General features: G+C 40.4%; 1 protein-coding gene across 3 annotated transcripts in view; it reads right to left on the bottom strand.

Moving 5' to 3' along the window:
- The window catches only part of DPP10 (dipeptidyl peptidase like 10), a 603,190-nt gene that overhangs the window by 193,731 nt on the left and 390,372 nt on the right, over positions 1–19,087 (bottom strand). For all 3 annotated transcript variants that reach the window (XM_079993430.1, XM_079993429.1, XM_079993431.1), the window contains one exon: positions 4,379–4,493. In XM_079993430.1, the coding sequence (XP_079849556.1) occupies positions 4,379–4,493 (115 nt within the window). The remainder of the gene's footprint in view (positions 1–4,378; positions 4,494–19,087) is intronic.

Below are 19,087 nucleotides of genomic sequence, written 5' to 3' on the forward strand. Positions count from 1 at the left end.
GTATTGAGAGCCACCCATTCTCTTGAAAAATGATGTATCTTTTTGTATGTAAGCTAGAAAATTCACATCACATCACTGTCCAATCTTTTATTTTTTGTACTAAATCTATGTTGCTACCTTTGTCTAACATTTCAATAAATGTTGTTCTGGCTTCAGAAATCTCACAAATTCACAATGCACAGTTTATACAATGCAACAAAAGTATTTCCCCTTCACACTGCAAAAACTTTCTGAATCTTGTAACCAGGGGAACTTTTCTTTTGATACCTTTGTGAATTCATATGCATGCTTTATATTTTTTGCCTCTTACTGGAGCATATTCCTTTCTCCTTAATGTTTATTCTCACATTTCACAATAGGCTATCCATTTTCCATCTCCATTCAAGATTATATTGAATTATTCATTGACAGTATGACACTTCCCAATTCCTTAACTGGCTGATAGATTTTTTTAATTTGAAGATATAAATACTGAGTATAGATTGCAAGCCAGAATAGAATTCTGAGCTGTTTAAAAGCTCCACCAGAATCCAAAATCATGATTGCAGAAAATTAAGCAGGAGATTTAGCTAATGTTGCCCAACAGGAAAGTGTTCATGTACTTCACTATGACTATGATCCAGTCCTTCCTCCACAGTTTATAACCCTCCTGTCACAGCCCATGAAACAATGGGCCCACATGGACTGTGTGTGCACTACAGTTATCCCTAATTTGCTAGACATCATTTCAGGGCCTGGAATATGGTAATGTAATCTGACATAAGCAATCGTGAAGACTGAGCATCAAACATACAACTAGAGTACTTGGAGTGTCCTCCTGCAATCTGTTTTATTATTCCTTCTTGCCGACTCCCAGACCTTAGCAGGCCTAGTGAACTACTTATATCCAGTAAATGCTGTATTGAGGCCCTCAAACTGGTGCTCCTCGGGATTTGATAAGACACAAGCTATGATAGTTATAGTTTTGATAATTATTTTGCTTTATGCCTAACAGTGCAATTGTTCTGCTGCTGTTTCTTCCATTCTTCATCCCATCACCGAAATTCTTTCAAATCTGTAAATCAGGGTTTGGGCTGTAAAGATGCCATTGATAAAGGTGTTGTCAGGGGCTCAGGAGCAGAGGCACAGGGAAGAGAGGAGATGGAGAGCGAAGGGGAAGAATCCGAGGGGAGCGTAGGAGAAGAGGACAGTGGACCGAGGGATTCCATGAGCCTCTCCAGCGAATCGGAAGATTCACAGAAGGGGGCGCCAGTGGCCAGGGGTAGGGGGTTCCCAAGGGGAACGCCCCAGGAGCAAGGGGGCAGCAGGGACTCCCAGAGCAGGAAGCTGGAAGGGACAGACATGACCCAGAGCAGTAGTTGGAAATCAGGACCAGCTTCCCCACCAGAGCAGAGTGGGGGGGAAGAGTCCCAAGGATCGGGGCCAGTGCATTCCCCACCAGGGAGAGAAAATGAGGCAGGGCTGACCACGCCTCCATCAGAAAGTCGGACAACGGAGGGGAGGTCAGATCCGGCCAGTATCCCGGAAGAGGGAAGCAGTGACCGAAGTAGTGTAACGGTTAGGAGAAAGGTCACTGGGTTGGCGCGAGAGGCAAGTTCAAATGTACAGGAGCGTGGGACAGCAGAGAATGAGGATTGGGAACCGGGTCCTAAAGCCCGCAGGAGGCAGGGGGAGGAGCTAAGCGACTCAGCGTCGGAAGAGTCCAGAAAGGGCAATGCCCCAGCGGGCAGGAGGACCCAGAAGAGGAGAGAGCAGCGGAAAAGGTGGAGCAGGGCTAGGATCTTAAACTGGTGTCAGAGGAGAGGAGACTCAGACGGGACTTCGCCGATCTAGGGTTTAAGATGTAGGGCTGCGCGCTGCGGCTTTGAAATGGAAATTGAACTTCAATAAAGACTTTTGTACATTACGACAGCCTAGCGTTGGTCCTCTGTGAGCTGGGACCTAGAGGCAGCTCTGACAGGTGTCCTCTATCAACAACACATTATAAGAAGTTGTGCTGGAGTGCCTCTGCCTAGCAGGTATTCAAGCTCAGTTTATTTTCCCTCATCTATCCCACCATTGTGTCCAGGCCTTAGTCCAGGTCCTGCACAACCTCTCCTGATTCAGATGTTATGGAGAAATAGAGCTGGATATCATCACTGTACTGATGGCACCTTGTCCCCAAACTCTTATTGATATCTCCAGCAGCTTCATGTAACTATTAAATAACATTAAAATAGTGCCCTGCAGCACCCCAGGCTGTGAAAAAGCACTCTCCCAATGCTAATCTCTGGACTTTGTTCTGTAGGTAGGACTAGAACCACTATAACTGATATATTTATAAAGAGACTTGGTTGTCCTCTATCAATCAAACAAGTTTCTGACCACACAACCCAAAGCCCATAGTTACTTGGCCAAACCAGACTAATTATCTGCATACCTCAGATGCAGATTCTTGTTTATAACTGGCCATAGCTGTCAAGTGTCCCTTATTTGAAGGGACAGTCCCTTATTCCAGCGCCATGTCCTGCTGCTGTCCCTTATTGATTGATGTCTCTTAAATGTCCCTTAAATGATGTCCCTTAAATTTCAAAGGAAGCAGCTCCTCTCCCTCCCTCCCTCCCTCCCTCCCTGCCGGCCAGGGAGGAGGGAGGCTCCAACTGTGTTGCTTGACTGTGTTGCTCACCCAATAAGAAGTCTAAGAACAACTGGGGGGGTGGAGCTTGAATGCCTTGTGTGCGGCTAGTTAATGCAAGCTGAGGGGGTTTTTGAATGCTGGATGCCATTTTGTTGCACGTGCTGCTGCAAACTTTGCAGTGCAAAGCCAGGTCGGGGAGCCATCTTAAGTTGAGGCTGCATAGGCCTTGTGGTGCATGTGATTCAGATTCTATTCAGTTGAACCTCTGGTTACAAAGTTGGTTGGACAGTGTTCTCGAAGCTACCGGCATGAGTTTGACCAGACTGCAGGAGGACAGGAAGACTGGAGTGCCTAGAACAGGTGAGGCTTCAGGTCCCTTATTTTGGCTGCTGGTCCCTTATTTTCAAGGCTGCTGATCCCTTATTTTCAAATCTGTAAGTTGACAGCTATGTAACTGGCCCAGTTGTATGTGTTCTGTGTACTGCTGCAAAATAACCTATTTTGATTGGTTGGGTCCAGAAAGTTGAGTATGCTTCTTTGCATGAGGGATTGGTGCCTATCACCTTAAAGGAGGTAGTGGCACAACAACAACTGAAAAAGCCAGTCCTGGATCCAATTCATTGTAACAACTATCACTCAGTCACAAATACTTTCTTTCTAGGGAAGTGATTGACAAGGTCAAGGTGGAACAAATGCAGACATTTCTGTAGACTGATTATTTGGGTGCCAGTCTAGTTTCAGTTTGGTTTGGGACCAAATTAGCCTTATAGTGAGACTGGCAGGCAGAGTAGAACCCTGCTCCTTCTGCTCTTCTAAAATTTTGTTCAAAAACAAGCTCCCATAACTTTTGCTTGGATATCAGAACTCTAGCTGCTCATTGCTACATAACTATATCTGAAGAGTGTGTGTGTGTGAGCTGGGGAGACAGCTTCAGAATATTCTCCTTGACTTTACAATAATACTAATGCCAACACTTAGGTTAAGATGAAGTGTGCTTTATATGTTTGTTGGTCACCAGATTCCAGGGTAGGGTTTGGGGTGGCACACCTCACTGGAGACCACCTCTGGGTGTCTCTAGTCAGGTGTGCTGCTCAAGCACAAAGATTGGCTGCTCCTGCTCTATGCAGTGCAGCTGGCTTTTTGAACTCCTCCCATCCCTTTATTCCATGGTTGCCCTGGTGAGGACGTTCCAAGGACCTTGCTATTCAGGGCCAGTGAGGAATTTGCCTGCAGATAAACTGGGCCTGTCTGGGGTTTTGTCTACTTCATAGCAACTACCAGAACTTTCTGGCAGAGAAGACATTGGAATTGGATCCCTGGGCTAGCTGGAAGGGACAGACATGACTCTACCTCCCCTACACAACCCATGTTTTGGGGTACCCCCAGCAAAGGGGTGCTCTGTCCAGAACACCAGATGGAGGTGGACAGGCTGCAGACTCCCACACACAGAGACCTAATGGCTTCTCATAGCACTGTCTTGATTTGATGTGCATCATAGGGTGGTCCATAATTTAAGATTGATCCCAACATAACTACCAACCAGTGGACCAGGTTGACTGATTTGGGATGCAAGCCCAATGCCTAGAGACAAGACCTTCTGACATCTGTAATAAATAAAGTTGATTTCAAGTGGTTTGTCCTGTCTATTACTAATTCTATCAACAGCCTTGACTCCTGCAAGCTCAGTGTTCTTGGGCCCACAAAACAAATACAATACATCTGGTTCAATAATAGGGTAAGTACATGATGAATAAATCCTACCTGGTGTTAAAAGAATTACAGACATTGTGATGAGTGAACATACGACTAGGATCACCAGCAGTGCAATTGCTATTCCCTTCCAGTTCCTCTGTGGTGGGCTGTTGCTTCCAAGTTCCTGGAGGGAGGGAGAAAAAACAGTATTTCATAATTCACACCAAACAGTATGATATTCAGTTATCAGAGCTCCTTTCTCATGAGTTCATTTAATTATTTATAGATGTGTAATTCATTCTAAATAACAAATAAATCTCACCTACCCACCAACCCCAGACATGCACACCAAAACAATAATCAAATTAAGGGTATAAGAGTGCTGTCAAAATGTGAATAGAGATCTAATGTACTGAAGATAAACTTCAGGACAACATGAACTAGCATTTCACCAGATAATTGGGGAAATAAAATACAGCAATTTACTATAATTCCACCTGAAGTGGTGTAGGCCATAATGGTTTAAATACACATGGCTTTTAATGTGCAGTGCTAAATGTCCTATTCAGAACCAAATAAACATTTGTTGCCTGAGGTTCTGGTCATTCCATTTTAAATTGAACATCATTTATTTATATCATGATATGTTTTATATGCTGCTCTTGTATTACTCATAAAAATCAACATTATTATGTAGTAGCAATGAAGAAATTCTAGAACTCCAAGGATATAGTTTCCTCTAGGATTTGTGTGTGCCCCAACTCCTACACACACTAGACAATAGAGACCTAAATAAAATCCTGCAATAAAATAAATTCTCTCTGCCCATCTTAAAAAAGACAGCAAGAGAAGAATAAGAAAGTTTGTGCTAGATTTTATATTGTTATATCACTTTAACATGCTATGAAAACAAAGAGCTAACACAAATTTTGTTACATTCTTATAGACCAAACAACCAATTAACCAATTAAAATTATCATCTGTGCTATGATACAGAGCTAGCATTATCAGGAGGCAGACTTGCTAAGGACGGGGGAAAGTTGCAAATTCTGTTGGAGCCCTAAAAGTTTGATATGGAGCTTGCTAGTGGTTTTCAGACTTACAGGCGCTACAGGGACTGCTTGGTTAAAAGTAGCATGTAAAAGTTTAAAGTTCTTCATACTTCAGGGCAGAGGCATAGCTAGGTTATCTTGCGCCCTGGCAGAACGGTCCAGATTGCACCCCCTAGCCTTGGACAAATTAGCTTTTCTTTCCATCTCTCCCCCAACCTCTACCCATTCAATTCACCCTCTATTTAAAACCTTTTCTCATGAGGCAATAATCAGTATTTTTATAGACATATTTATGGACGTATTTTTAAGCTGATTTTGCCCCCCCCCCCGCCTGTCCCCCTAGGTGAGGCCCACCTCACCACCCCCTAGCTACAGCCCTGCTTCAGGGGTCCTTGCACAATGACAGAGTCTCCTGGGGTATACTGCACCACTTCTAACCCTACTAAATAGTAGATAAACTACTGACTAAATGTGGAAATCCAAATTTTGTTATTGGGCCCAAGTGTGTGTGCATGCGTGTGTGCATGCACACACACACACACACACACACACAATAAAACAACATCAGTGTAACTAAATGTCACTGGTGCCAGCAGCCTGTGGAGACATTCAAATTATGTTAGATATTCTAGCATGTCACACTAAATTGCACTCACACTAGTGGGCATGATGTGACACAAAAAAGAATACCATTGGATGCTGCTACTCCCCCACCCATTCTGCACATGCATGCTTCGGTTCCACTATAATTCATGCATGAAAATGGCAAGAGAGAACAGTATGCTAGTATAATAATCCAAGATTTCATCACTTTATTCCTGTGATTTTCTAGGTTAATGTAGTTGAAAGCAGTTTTTTTCTGCAAGCAATTAATTATATTGTCTATTATTATTATTATTATTATTATTATTATTATTATTGATATACCACCTTTCATCCGAAGATCACAGGGTGGTTTATAACATAAAAGCACAAAATACCACCTGCTGCCCGCCAACACGTTTAAAAGGCCATAAATTGTTTAATCAGCTAAAGATCTGATTGAAGTGGAAAGTTTTTACCTGGTGCCTAAACATATGTAATAAAGGTGCCAGGAGAGTCTCCCTGTGGAGAGCATTCCACAAATGGGAAGCCACCACAGAAAAGACCAATTTTCATGTTGCCACTCTCTAGACATCTCACGGAGGAGGCACACAAAGAAAGACCTCATGATGATTGCAGGGTTCATAGAAGGAGACGCGGTCCTTGAGTATTACAATCCGGAGTCATTTCAGGCTTTATAGGTCAAAACCAGCACTTTGAATTGGACTCAGCAACTAATTGGCACCCTACTACAGTTGGACCAGGATTGGTTTAAATGCTCAATTCATCATGCCCCAATAAGCAACTTAGCTGCTGAATTCTGCAAGCTTGAAAATTAATATACTGCATATTCCAACTCTATACAATACTTTCTCTTATATGTCATTAACAAACCATTGCTATAGAAAATATGTAAATTTATGTTTAAATTAGTTATTGGTCATGATTACAAGCAGTATATTAAATGCACCAAAACTGCAATTCTGAACATGTTTATGTATATCCAATTCCTTTATAGAACTTACACAGCATAATAATGCATCATTCATATCATTACAAACTATATACTGAAAAATCTGATCACACAATTCACCCATTATGGAAAGTATGGCCATTATTGTCTTTGCTAATTAAGTCCCAATCCTAAAAATGTGGTACCCCATTGCTTTTATTCAGGTTCAACATGAATTAATAATGTAGTAGGACTAATGCTTTCAAAAATATTTATGCTACAATTCTGAATCACCAGAATCAGAAAACAGATACAGAGTTACCACTAATGCTAACATTTCAGTATCCCTGACTGTTGTGCTATCACCATTCCCACATCCTGGCCATTACTCAACCCTTTTTATCATGCTTAAAGGAGAAGAGCACCTATCTAAAAGCTGGTACTGATTTGTCGATCTTGCATTGATATAGAGCTGCCTTAGAGCAATGGCCTTGCAGATTCCCAGACCTATAAATACCACCTTAAAACCTCCCTTGGAGTTCTCTATTCAGTATTGACAAATGCAGACATAAACAGGTGATGAAAAAGATGACTGTAAAGACATCATTGGGATGGATTTAAAGTTTGATTTGGTGTACGGAGTTTAGAAAGGTGGTGAAGGGGGAGCTTGCCTGTTCTACAAAGAAGTGTATGAAAGTTACCAAGCCAGAGAAGTAATGACAGACACTGTATTGACAGATCTTGTTACATGTGTTTAAAAACGCAAAGACACTGCCTTTCACTTTGTAAAATTGAGGCCATTACTGTGAAACTGTAGGGTGTTCAGATGACACCCCCGCAACACATCAAAGCAGTGCCTGAAGAATGGGGTTGCATAGGCTAACCTTCCCCACACTGCCAATGTGACCTGGGACTAGATTGGTAAAGAAAAAGTGTTTTGTAAGTGTTGTATATGTGATATAACACTGACACCAGATGGCACTTTCCCTACCAGATTTCCCTGTATGAGTTTACAACATGTTTAACTGAATCGCTTCTTTGATGCGTCTACATCCAGCCCTGCAGTCATGTCCTCTATCAATAGTGAGAAGCGTCAATCTCAAGTGTGGGTGGACAGAAGATCATGCTATTCAACACAAATATCTTTCAATCAGGCCCATTTTATTTTGGTAAATTATATACTATTTGTAACCAATATAGAAGAAAAGAAAAATCTGAAACAAAATAATTTTCCCAACTTTGCAAAGGACTAATTGAAATTTATGTGTTTTTACATCTGCAACTCAGTGAATCTCTTCACTGCTTCAAATTTTGAAGTTCATTAAATGTATTTGTTTTTCTTGTGTGTGTATTCTACTGTTTGTTGTTCAGTTTGGAACTATGAATTCTGTTAATATTGCTTGTTGCTGCATTACTCTCCCGACTGTTAGGGCAAGGAGAACAAATTTTTAAGTACGATTTCATAAAGAAGAGTTTTCAACTACTCATTTTTAATGTCTCTGACTATTTTATTTGCTACGGAGATACTTAAATAACCATATTTTGATGTGATTTTTAAATAATATATATAAACTGTCTTCTTGTTCTTTTGATTCTTGGCCTAATTTTCTTTTATTTATTAAATGATTTCTGTATTGTTTTGTGTATGTATGCATTGTGCATAGAATGCATACCAATAAACCCATGGAATCTTATTTTCTTTGTACACACAAAACTTAAAGCTGGAGACAGGCATAGAAAGATGGGCTGTCCTTGCTCTGGCAGCTACTTGCCGATGCAGCGGCTGCTAGCACAGTATCAAAACCTATTCTCTGGTTTCTCAAAAAATATGTTGCACAACACAAAATGAACTTTAGTCATGACCATGGATACGCTGAGCATGACTTTGTTGGATACAACCCAGTATCTCTCCCAAGAAGCATGCCACTAACAGAAACCAATAAGGTTATTTTTTACCTTCCATTAATCTGAACGGTAAAACACATTAAATAATCTGCAAAGAAAAATACTGAACTTGAGGTATCCTAAAATTGTTGTAATTGTATAACTCAATGTCAATATAGATGTCAAATGCTTTTAGATGAAAGTATCACTCCAAAGTGGTTCCTCCCTCCTTTAGCCTATTCTCATGTCAAACAAGCTCTCACATTTAAAAATCACACATAAGGAGTTTTGTAAAGACCATTTTACTGTATCGGTGTTACACTCAAATGTTGACAAGTCTGTCTCAAAATTATTGTGTTATTTCGCTGGGTTTTAAAAAATAATTATATTTCTAATAAAAATGTTTCTTTGCTCATGGCTTCCTTTCTGTAATGTTTACTCCAGGAATAGTAATGTCCAGTCACCAGACACTGACTATTAAGACTCAAGAAGGCTGGATTCCACTGAGCAAACTTGAAGAAAAAGTGTCTTTTGTCCATTAGAAGAATATGCTTCTTGGGACAGATTGGCAGTAAAGCTATCTGCTGGCATGAAAACTTTCATAGTAGTAAAGTACAAGTGCATTTAAAGGTTAAACACATTGACCCAAAGGAAGAGAATATTTCTTTCCTTTTCTCCTGAGTCCATGATGAAGGAAAACATCTTGTAAAATTGACTTTTTGGAAGAAACTTTTTCAATCGAGGTGGCTGACCTTTTGTGGTCTAAGGGCTACATTCACCCTTAGACAACCTTCTGTAGGCCACATGGCAGAGAAGGATGTGACCACCCCACACTCTTACATGTACCAGATGTGCACACAACATATATTTGGGAGGAAGTTTTCTTGCTAAACCATTACAAATATCTCACTGATCTGCAGAAACAACTATTGCTTATACTTGGTAACACAATAATATATGAGGTAATTTTAGACACAAGCTTTCTAAAATAACAATAAGTAAATTGATAATTAAATCACTTCTCACAAACTAGCAAACTTCAGTGACAGACACATTTTATTAATTTCCTTCATTTTTAAGTCATGACCAATTGTATGATAATAACTTACTACAAACAAAAAAGTGATTATTGTTGTCCAGAAATAGGTTTATCATATGCAAGTCAGAATACTTAATGTCAGAGTATTTCACTGAACAAAGATCTTATGCCAAAATCCTCAAACCTAGTGGGTTGCCTCAGAGCAAAAAGCAAATGTCCGCAATTCATTTCGAAATCATGCTTTTGTATTAGGCCGGGGCACCAGGTAGGGGCTGAAGGACCTTGCTCCCTCAAAATTTTCAAGGAGGAGGATAGGTTCCTTCAATATCCCATGGCAATGTGCACACACTTTGCATTTATACCACACAACATGCTCACGTCACTTGCACACACCACTTGACATGCCCATGTCATGCACGCAAGCTGCAAGGCATGTATGCAACACAAGTGTGCGCGTGTGGTGTGAGCATGTTAAGTGGTGCCAGCCCCCTCAAACACAGGGAGCAAGCGGCTGGGCCTGTATTAGGCAATTAGCAGTTTTCATGGAAAATAAGAAAAGAGGTGTTTGCTACTTCTTATCTCTTTTCTATCAAAATTAATGTACATATTTTAATCTCCTTCCAGTTCTGAAACGGAAGCACTTAGTCAAGCTGTACAGTTTGGGGAGGGTGAATAATGGTAACCTAATTCAATTAAGAGCATATTTCAGGTTGTATGTCTGTAGAAAGGTTTTATCCTTTTATTTTATTGTATTGAATGTGCTTTTTGCTCAGGATTGCAGCCTTAGAAAGCTAATAATATGCATCTTCCTGGCATTACCGTAAGTTATTATTATTCTTTATATATGCCACATTTATATATGATGGCCAATGTATAACCATATGAGAAGCAGATTAAGGGCCCCCTTGATTTTCTGTTAGAGCAGAGGGATGCATTTCCAGCATAAGAAACCTATTTGAGTAGATATACTTCACACCCCACACAATTGCTAGACTAACAATGTGAAGTAAGTTGAAATTTTCACACAACTATGTGTGCTTAATGGTTAGTGACTGACTGGATCGTCCCCTGTGTGTGGTTTTGCAAGTGCTTCTGACATGGTCTAGTATAGGTAAATTGGAATAAATCTGAATTGATTTTGTATCAAGTAATGTATTGTATGTCTGAATGATGGTTAAAAATACATTTAGTGAATATATGAGATAATTATTGTTTATTCAATGACTGAAGACAAAGACCATAGCTAAGTGCCAAACTGGTGGAGAGAACCACAGAGAATTTGGAAACATCTGCTGTAGGACAGAAAGCCAAAAATCCAGACAATTGTCAGATTAAAACAGAGTATTTATTTAAAGGTAGATTTGGGAAACATTCTCATATTTCTTGTTTGGATCAAACCATTAACAAGGTATTTCAGGTTAGTTCAGAGACTCACAAAGCTTCTAAGACAATCAGTGGTCTCAGCAGAATGAAAAATGTACAACGGTTTTTTTTATTTTTGAGAGTAATGAAACCAAGCTGATTTAGGAAATACCGAGAGCTCAGTAAACAAATTGGGGGGGGGGGGAGAAGTGAAGGAATCTTTCATTTTGATTAATTGATCTAGTTTTCAATCTTAGTGAATTATTTTCCTAGGGCAGTCCACTCCCAATCAGTTGCAGGAGGAATTAAAAAAATTAAACTGTACAAGGGGAAGGGCATAGGATAGGTTCACCACCACCAGTAATGCTTGGGGTAACAAGGTCCTTGCTAGGAGACTGACATTTTCCCCACCACAGTATTTCCTGCAGATCCTTGGTCTTCTCCACTCCGGACTACCAGCCTTCCTCTTTGCAAGCCAACTGAGAGATGTCTCTGGCTTAGGAAAAATCTGTATCCCCATAGGTGGCAGAAATCCAGCCCCACCAATGACGTGGGACATAGTGTCCTTACTAGGGGAGGAGCTACATTTCTGCCATCACAAACTTTCTTGGGAAGTTTCCTGTCTCCCCCCACCCCCAGAACCACCATTGCCCTCTCTGATTGTATCAACGAATTTGGCAGGCTTCCTTCCAGTGGAAGGGGTAGCTATGCTTGTAAATTTTCTGTCAATTCTAGCTGAAAATGTGTACGTTATAGATGTAAATTCAAATTACGATTTATATACATTTAAAAGCGCCCTGCATTAGCATGCCTGGATGTATTTATTTATACATCCAGGGGCTGCCCTGGCTGTAAATTTCATCTACTTCTATGAAAAGGAACCTTAAAGCCATTCTAAAGGGGTGTGAAAAATATTTTGGGGGCAAACTTCAGATCTAGAAAGGTGTGGCTTTCTGATAGGTGAGTTTTTTGTTTAATTGCTGGACCTAAAGTTTCCCTCTTTAGTCTACAACTTAAAGGAAGAATAAATTGCACCGGTGCACACCCAGTCCTAATTACACAACAAGTGGTCACCCAAAATTACTCTTTTTTAAAAAAAGGTAACACAGAAGTACTTTTTAGGTAGTTCTGAACTGTATGCAGAGTAGACCCATTGAAATTGATGGACTAAACTATTTTAAGTCCATTGATTTAAATGAGTCTACTCTCCGAATATTACTTGTGTTGTGTATAACCCATTAGTCTTGCTACTGAAAACAACTCTTTTGTAAATTTACACAAAAATTAACTATGGTACTTCCAAAAAGGTAAAATGCTGTGGTTTCAATTCTAGCTGTTTTATTTATCATAGTTCCATACCGTATTTCATAACAGATAGTCTGAAAGTACTTACAGATACAATATGTAACTTACTGGGGAAGGTAGAAGAAGCCAAGACATTAAACCAAGCAGTTTTAGGTACATCTGTTGTATAATTATTTTTCATATATAAATATCCTTTGTAATAAATTAACCTTCTATGAAATCAAGGGAATTGCACCAATATAAAATGTTTTTAATGTACTTCATTGTTCTAAATATATTAGTAACAGCCAGGAATGCTGAATGACTCAGCTAATATTTGTATGAACTCCTGACCTTCATCTTTTTAATTAATCATCAGCTCCCTAAAGCTATTTGCAGGTTACCTAGATTCATGCCAAAGACCATCTCTCTTCATCTGCAGTTCCCATTTCTATTAATACTGCATATGCTTAACATAGCAAGTCTTTCTGAAATTCCTAAAAATAATGAATAGTAAGCCATTTTCGCACCAAAATGGTAATTAGTCACAAACTGGCAGTGAATGCATTTAGACTATTTCACAGTCTCTCGCCTCTCTAGGTGCCAGCAAGAATATAATATTGTGTCCAAATACCACATCTATCACATTTCTTTTTACTTTTATCCCTATATTATTTTCTTTTTGGAGCAATTCATACTACCATAAGCTACCAATTCCCTATTGAATAATTTCTCTGAATAATGCAATAAGCAAGAACTTCAGCGTGTAAACATTTTATCAGCTTTTTTTGGACAACAAGTCTACTCTGCAAATCACCAGACTAGAACTTTGGACAGTTATAAAATCACCTGTTGGGGCAAGAGCTTGGACAGAACATTCAAACTACCAGATACATAAAAACTCAAAAAGTATCTGCACTTACTGAACACAATAATAAAAGGGAGGAATTGTGCATTTGATATTGCAATAATTGGCTTGCTAATTTTGGTGTCAATCCAGGCCCCCATTTCAGCACACCATGTGTGGGGATGGAGGAGTTGGATGAGGCAGAGGTCTGAGTGAAAAAAATCTTCACCAGCCTCTGCCCATGGAGCTTCCTATTATACACACTCTCTCCATCTCCATTGTGCCCATAAGTAATGAATGCCAAGCAGTAAAAAGAACCCCAGCCACCATCGATAAATTTGTCCCTGTAGATAAACTTGCACCCCCCCAAAAAAAATATCATAGGACAAAATGCTTTGTTCCATCAATTTTCAGCCCATTCTTTATGCCAATCAATAAATGTGTTTATTTGAACCCTTAATATTTCATATTCCAATACAGACTATAAAAAAGGGAAATTCTATAATAAAAGTAATATAATAAAATATTGCCATCATGTGTTATGCCCAGAAGCAGATGTGTAGTGTGGACGGGAAATATGAGACTGCACACAATATTTGTCAGACCACTAAAGGTAAAGGGACCCCTGACCATTAGGTCCAGTCGTGACTGACTCTGGGGTTGCGGCACTCATCTCGCTTTATTGGCCGAGGGAGCCAGCGTACAGCTTCTGGGTCATGTGGCCAGCATGGCAAAGCAGCTTCTGGCGAACCAGAGCAGCGCACGGAAACAGTGTTTACCTTCCTGCCAGACTGGTACCTATTTATCTACTTTCACTTTGATGTGCTTTCAAACTGCTACTTTTTATTAAATTGTGGTTCTTATCCATATTTCACATACCAAGAAAAGGGACCCAATAACTTTGGAAGATGTCCTGATACCAGTAATACATCCCAACCTGACCACTGAACAAATGAACAGGAAACAAGGCCAGCACAGAGAAGGAAATAGCTTTTTCCAGCCACCATGACCAACCCAACCCCCCTAATGGACCCGAAGTGAACCACTGTTCCCAATACATTTTAAGGATGCTCCAAGGCAAGGGCGTGCTAAGTGCCCATTTTTGTTCAGCCCAGGTTGCAGCCCTGTTTGATGCCCAGAGGCAGTCCAGAACTAGTTTTCTGAGCATGATAAAATTAATGTTTCCTATAAGGCAGGCAAAAACTCTGGAACTGACTAGCTAGTCAGGAACACAGATACAAATCCAATTCAACTAGCAATGAACAACCATCCTATAGCAAAGCAAGCAACCTGTAAAGAAGGTTGAACACTAAAAGAGTGAAGACAATTGGGCAAGAACACACTACCCTGAACACACTACCCTGAGTGAACCAGAGGTTTCAGTTTGTGGATTACAAGGAGGGCATGGTCCTTCCAGTTTACACCAAATCTCTCATCAAGGGGTGTCAGGCTTCATCAAATGGCCTGGGAAAATGGGAAGATGCAGCCAAATGACCACACTGAGCCAGCTCAACCCGTGTTCCTGCTCACCACCCTGTAGCACTGGACAAAATTGTGGTGCAAAGTGGGAAACACAACACCCTTTCCCCCATAATAAATACTGCTAGTTTTATATAAACAACTTTCAGTCCATTGTCTTGTCTTTAGATGTCTCTAAATTATCTCTGAAATTTCATTTTTGACAAAATTTTGTAACAACACTCTTCCACCAGAATTAACTACCGGTATATTAAAAGGCCTTGGAGAATTTTTTAGTCTTTCCTGATGCAAAAAATGACATTTATGTGGCTCACAATTATATCTAAATTGTAGTTTCATACACAAGATAAGAGTGAGATTCTCAGTGACAATTTGTTATGCTGAACTTGAGGGTTTTTTATTGTTCCATTAGGGGAGAAGGATGCTTCCACTCACTCAGAGTTGCTTATATAAAATACTAAATTACACAGCACTGCTAAGTACACTATGTACGTGCAATTTTGCATCACAATTTAGTTAGGAAGTTTTTAGCACGCTAAAACTGAATGCAGTATTTCTCCTAGTTACATAAGTGCACTGATGTCACTTGGACTTATTTATGCATAACTGGATACTGGATTGCAGCAGATACTACACATTAAAGGGGGTTTTCTTGCCACTGACTTTGAATTTTGTTCGATTTGATATTTTGCACCAGTGCCCAACATATAGCAAAACAAAACCGCTGGTTCTACATGCAAAATATCAGACTGCATTCTCTTTCTTTATTGAAATGCATCAAATATTTGGTTGTAAGAACTTGTTGTAAACAAGTTCCCAGACTGTGTAGTAAGACGCTTCTTTTCACCCCTACTAACAATCTCTGCAACATTCAGCGTTATGGGGTGTTAGAGGAGCGGTAGTACCTCTGGTAAAGGTAAAGGTAAAGGTACCCCTGCCCGTACGGGCCAGTCTTGACAGACTCTGGGGTTGTGCGCCCATCTCACTTAAGAGGCCAGGGGCCAGCGCTGTCCGGAGACACTTCCGGGTCACGTGGCCAGCGTGACATCGCTGCTCTGGCGAGCCAGAGCCGCACACGGAAACGCCGTTTACCTTCCCGCTGGTAAGCGGTCCCTATTTATCTACTTGCACCTGGAGGTGCTTTCGAACTGCTAGGTTGGCAGGCGCTGGGACCGAGCAGCGGGAGCGTACCCCGCCGCAGGGATTCGAACCGCCGACCTTTCGATCGGCAAGCCCTAGGCGCTGAGGCTTTAACCCACAGCGCCACCTGCGTCCCTAGTACCTCTGGTAGGTTGCCTTTAAAAAATAGATTTTTTTGACTTAAATTTTGTATTTGCATGTTGTCCTCTGTGAGTCACCTTAAGGACCTTTCTTATTTTTGCCAAAAGGCAGCAAAGAAATAAACTCTAGCCAAAGCATAAATCATAGGTAATACAGTAGTACCTCAGGTTACATATGCTTCAGCATACAGATTCCGCGAACCCAGAAATATTACCTCAGGTTAAGAACTTTGCTTCAGGATGAGAACAGAAATTGTGCAGCAGCAGCGCGGCAGCAAGAGGAGGCCCCATTGGCTAAAGTGGTGCTTGAGGTTAAGAACAGTTTCGGGTTAAGAACGGACCTCCGGAACGAATTAAGTTCTTAACCCAAGGTACTACTGTATATAAAATATGAATATTTATTGCATTAGGCACTGGTACCCCAGTATAGGCCCCATTGGCTAAAGTGGTGCTTGAGGTTAAGAACAATTTCGGGTTAAGAACGGACCTCCAGAACGAATTAACCCGAGGTACCACTGTACATAAAATATGAATATTTATCAGTATTAAAGGGATAGTACGGGACGCGGGTGGCGCTGTGGGTTAAACCACAGAGCCTAGGACTTGCTGACCTGAAGGTCGGCGGTTCAAATCCCCGCGACGGGGTGAGCTCCCGTTGCTCGGTCCCAGCTCCTGCCAACCTAGCAGTTCGAAAGCACGTCAAAGTGCAAGTAGATAAATAGGTACCGCTCTGGCGGGAAGGTAAATGGTGTTTCCGTGCACTGCTCTGGTTTGACAGAAGCAGCTTAGTCATGCTTAGTCAGCCTATAGAGCGAGATGAGCGCCGCAACCCCAGAGCCGGTCACGACTGGACCTAATGGTCAGAGGTCCCTTTATCTTTACCTTTTATGTTTGCTCAAGACTTGAGTGGTGAACCAGTAACACCAGGATTGTGTTATGTCTCACCAAGGTTCCACTGATATCAATGGAATTTAATTAGTCATGATTAACTGTCTGCATTTATTTCAATAAGACTTAAATGCAAGACTTAAGCCTAATATGATTGGGAAATTGTGCATTAGTTATGTTGGTCAGGGACTACCTGGGAAGAGTCTGTCTTTAAAGTTCAAAGGGCTGACCTATTGCTGTTTACAACTATCTTTAGAAAGGCCCATTTTTTATTACTTGTGAAAGTGAACAGAACCATTTAGGTACTATATCCCTTGTACAAATGGGACAACTTCATTGGATACAACCCTATATATTTAGTAAATTAGAATTGCACCAAGCTGTAGTATACAGGTATTTTATTATTATGTTTAGCTCTCAACTCCAGGTAATTGCTAACTTTATGACACACACATTGGACGTAAAGAACAAAGGCAGCTTCCTTTCAGATGAGACTTCTGGGAATAGGTGCATTTGTCACATGAACGTTATCCCACTTAATGAAAGTCATGATTTTTGCCATACTGTTTCAGAGTAGTACCTATGGTATAGTACTAGATACATCAAGTTAAGCGTTTTAAAATATCAGGAGCTAATGGAATGATTTCCTTCTTTCTTTCAACCTCAGCTCCTGAAATAATCCTAGTAAAATATTGTCTTAGGAAACATGGCAGAAGCCATATGTCAAGGACCGGCTAGATAATGAGGAGTGGTGAGAGGTACCAGCACAATGGGTAACATCCACTGCCACAAGAGTAGACTTCCACTCAGTAGACTTTCCTCTCCTCCCTTCCAAACTCCCACATCACCTTAGATCTGCTCTTAGGTACCCTCCAAATTTTGGGGACCTACAGGGAACTGTAAGGGGACAGGAATCAGTTTCACCAATGCTATCTATTATTTTGGGGAACATTTTTTTTAGTACATTTTACACACTATGTCATTAATTGCAATATTGCAATATACAATATGTTGGGAATAGTTTGAAATAGTTTGGATTTCTAAGCTTTCACTTCATGTCTAGAATGAGTTTATATTCAGGAAAGTCATTTCACATACAAAAGGGGTCCTTCTCTGAACTGAAGCTCCTTCATGACTGGAGCAAAACCTCTGGATCAATTCCAAACTAGTGTTGGGAATTGTAAACTAAGTTTCTCGTCTCTCAATAAAGAACACTCAAAGAGGCCATTTCAAGGGCATATTCTAATTATAATTTTGACATAGTTTTTTTTTTCCTTTTGAACTAAACATGAATTTAAAGTATACATGCTTCACTTGTCTTGTCTACTTCCTGTTTTAATATTCAAATTTTAATGGATTAAAGCGGTCAAGGATAAGATATTTAAACGTAACCTTTTAATAAAACATTGCAGACTTGTATAAATAAAAACAAGTTCTATAAATAACTCAGTTCTTTTTAAAGTTTGCAAGAAGACATTATTTATTTATTTATTTATTTATACATACCCCGCCTATCTGGCTGGGTTTCCCCAGCCACTCTGGATAGTTCCCAACCAAATATTTAAAACACAATACAGCATTAAACATTAAAAACTTCCCTAAACAGGGCTGCCTTCAGATGTCTTCTAAAAGTAAAAGTAAAATGACTACACTAATGATTTACACAACACTTTTAATTTGTAAAGCAATTTGCCATCTCAGAGTAGCTTCTAAAACAGCTACTATGAAACAGACATTTTGTGGAAAGCAAAATGAGTTTTCATTACACTGGGACAATTATAACGGTGACATCTATATATCCCTCGTGTTGAATAATCCCAAACAAATGAGTATTTTAAAAAATGCCCTCCTCCTCCTCCTTCCTCATTTTGAACAATCCCAGAAGGGAAAACTTTCAGAAAAGAAGCACAAAAACTTCCAGTGAAAATACAGGGACCAAATGTGCACATGGGCGTTGCCTTCCATATAAGGAAGGGAAGGCTTTTATGCATCTGTAAAGGAAATTATTGACGTGGGTGGCGCTGTGGGTTAAACCACAGAGCCTAGGACTTGCCGATCAGAAGGTCGACGGTTCGAATCCCCGCGACAGGGTGAGCTCCCGTTGCTTGATCCCTGCTCCTGCCAACCTA

This window comes from Podarcis cretensis (genome assembly GCF_951804945.1).
Source record: "Podarcis cretensis genome assembly, chromosome: 1".
In the NCBI taxonomy this organism is placed as follows: domain Eukaryota; kingdom Metazoa; phylum Chordata; class Lepidosauria; order Squamata; family Lacertidae; genus Podarcis; species Podarcis cretensis.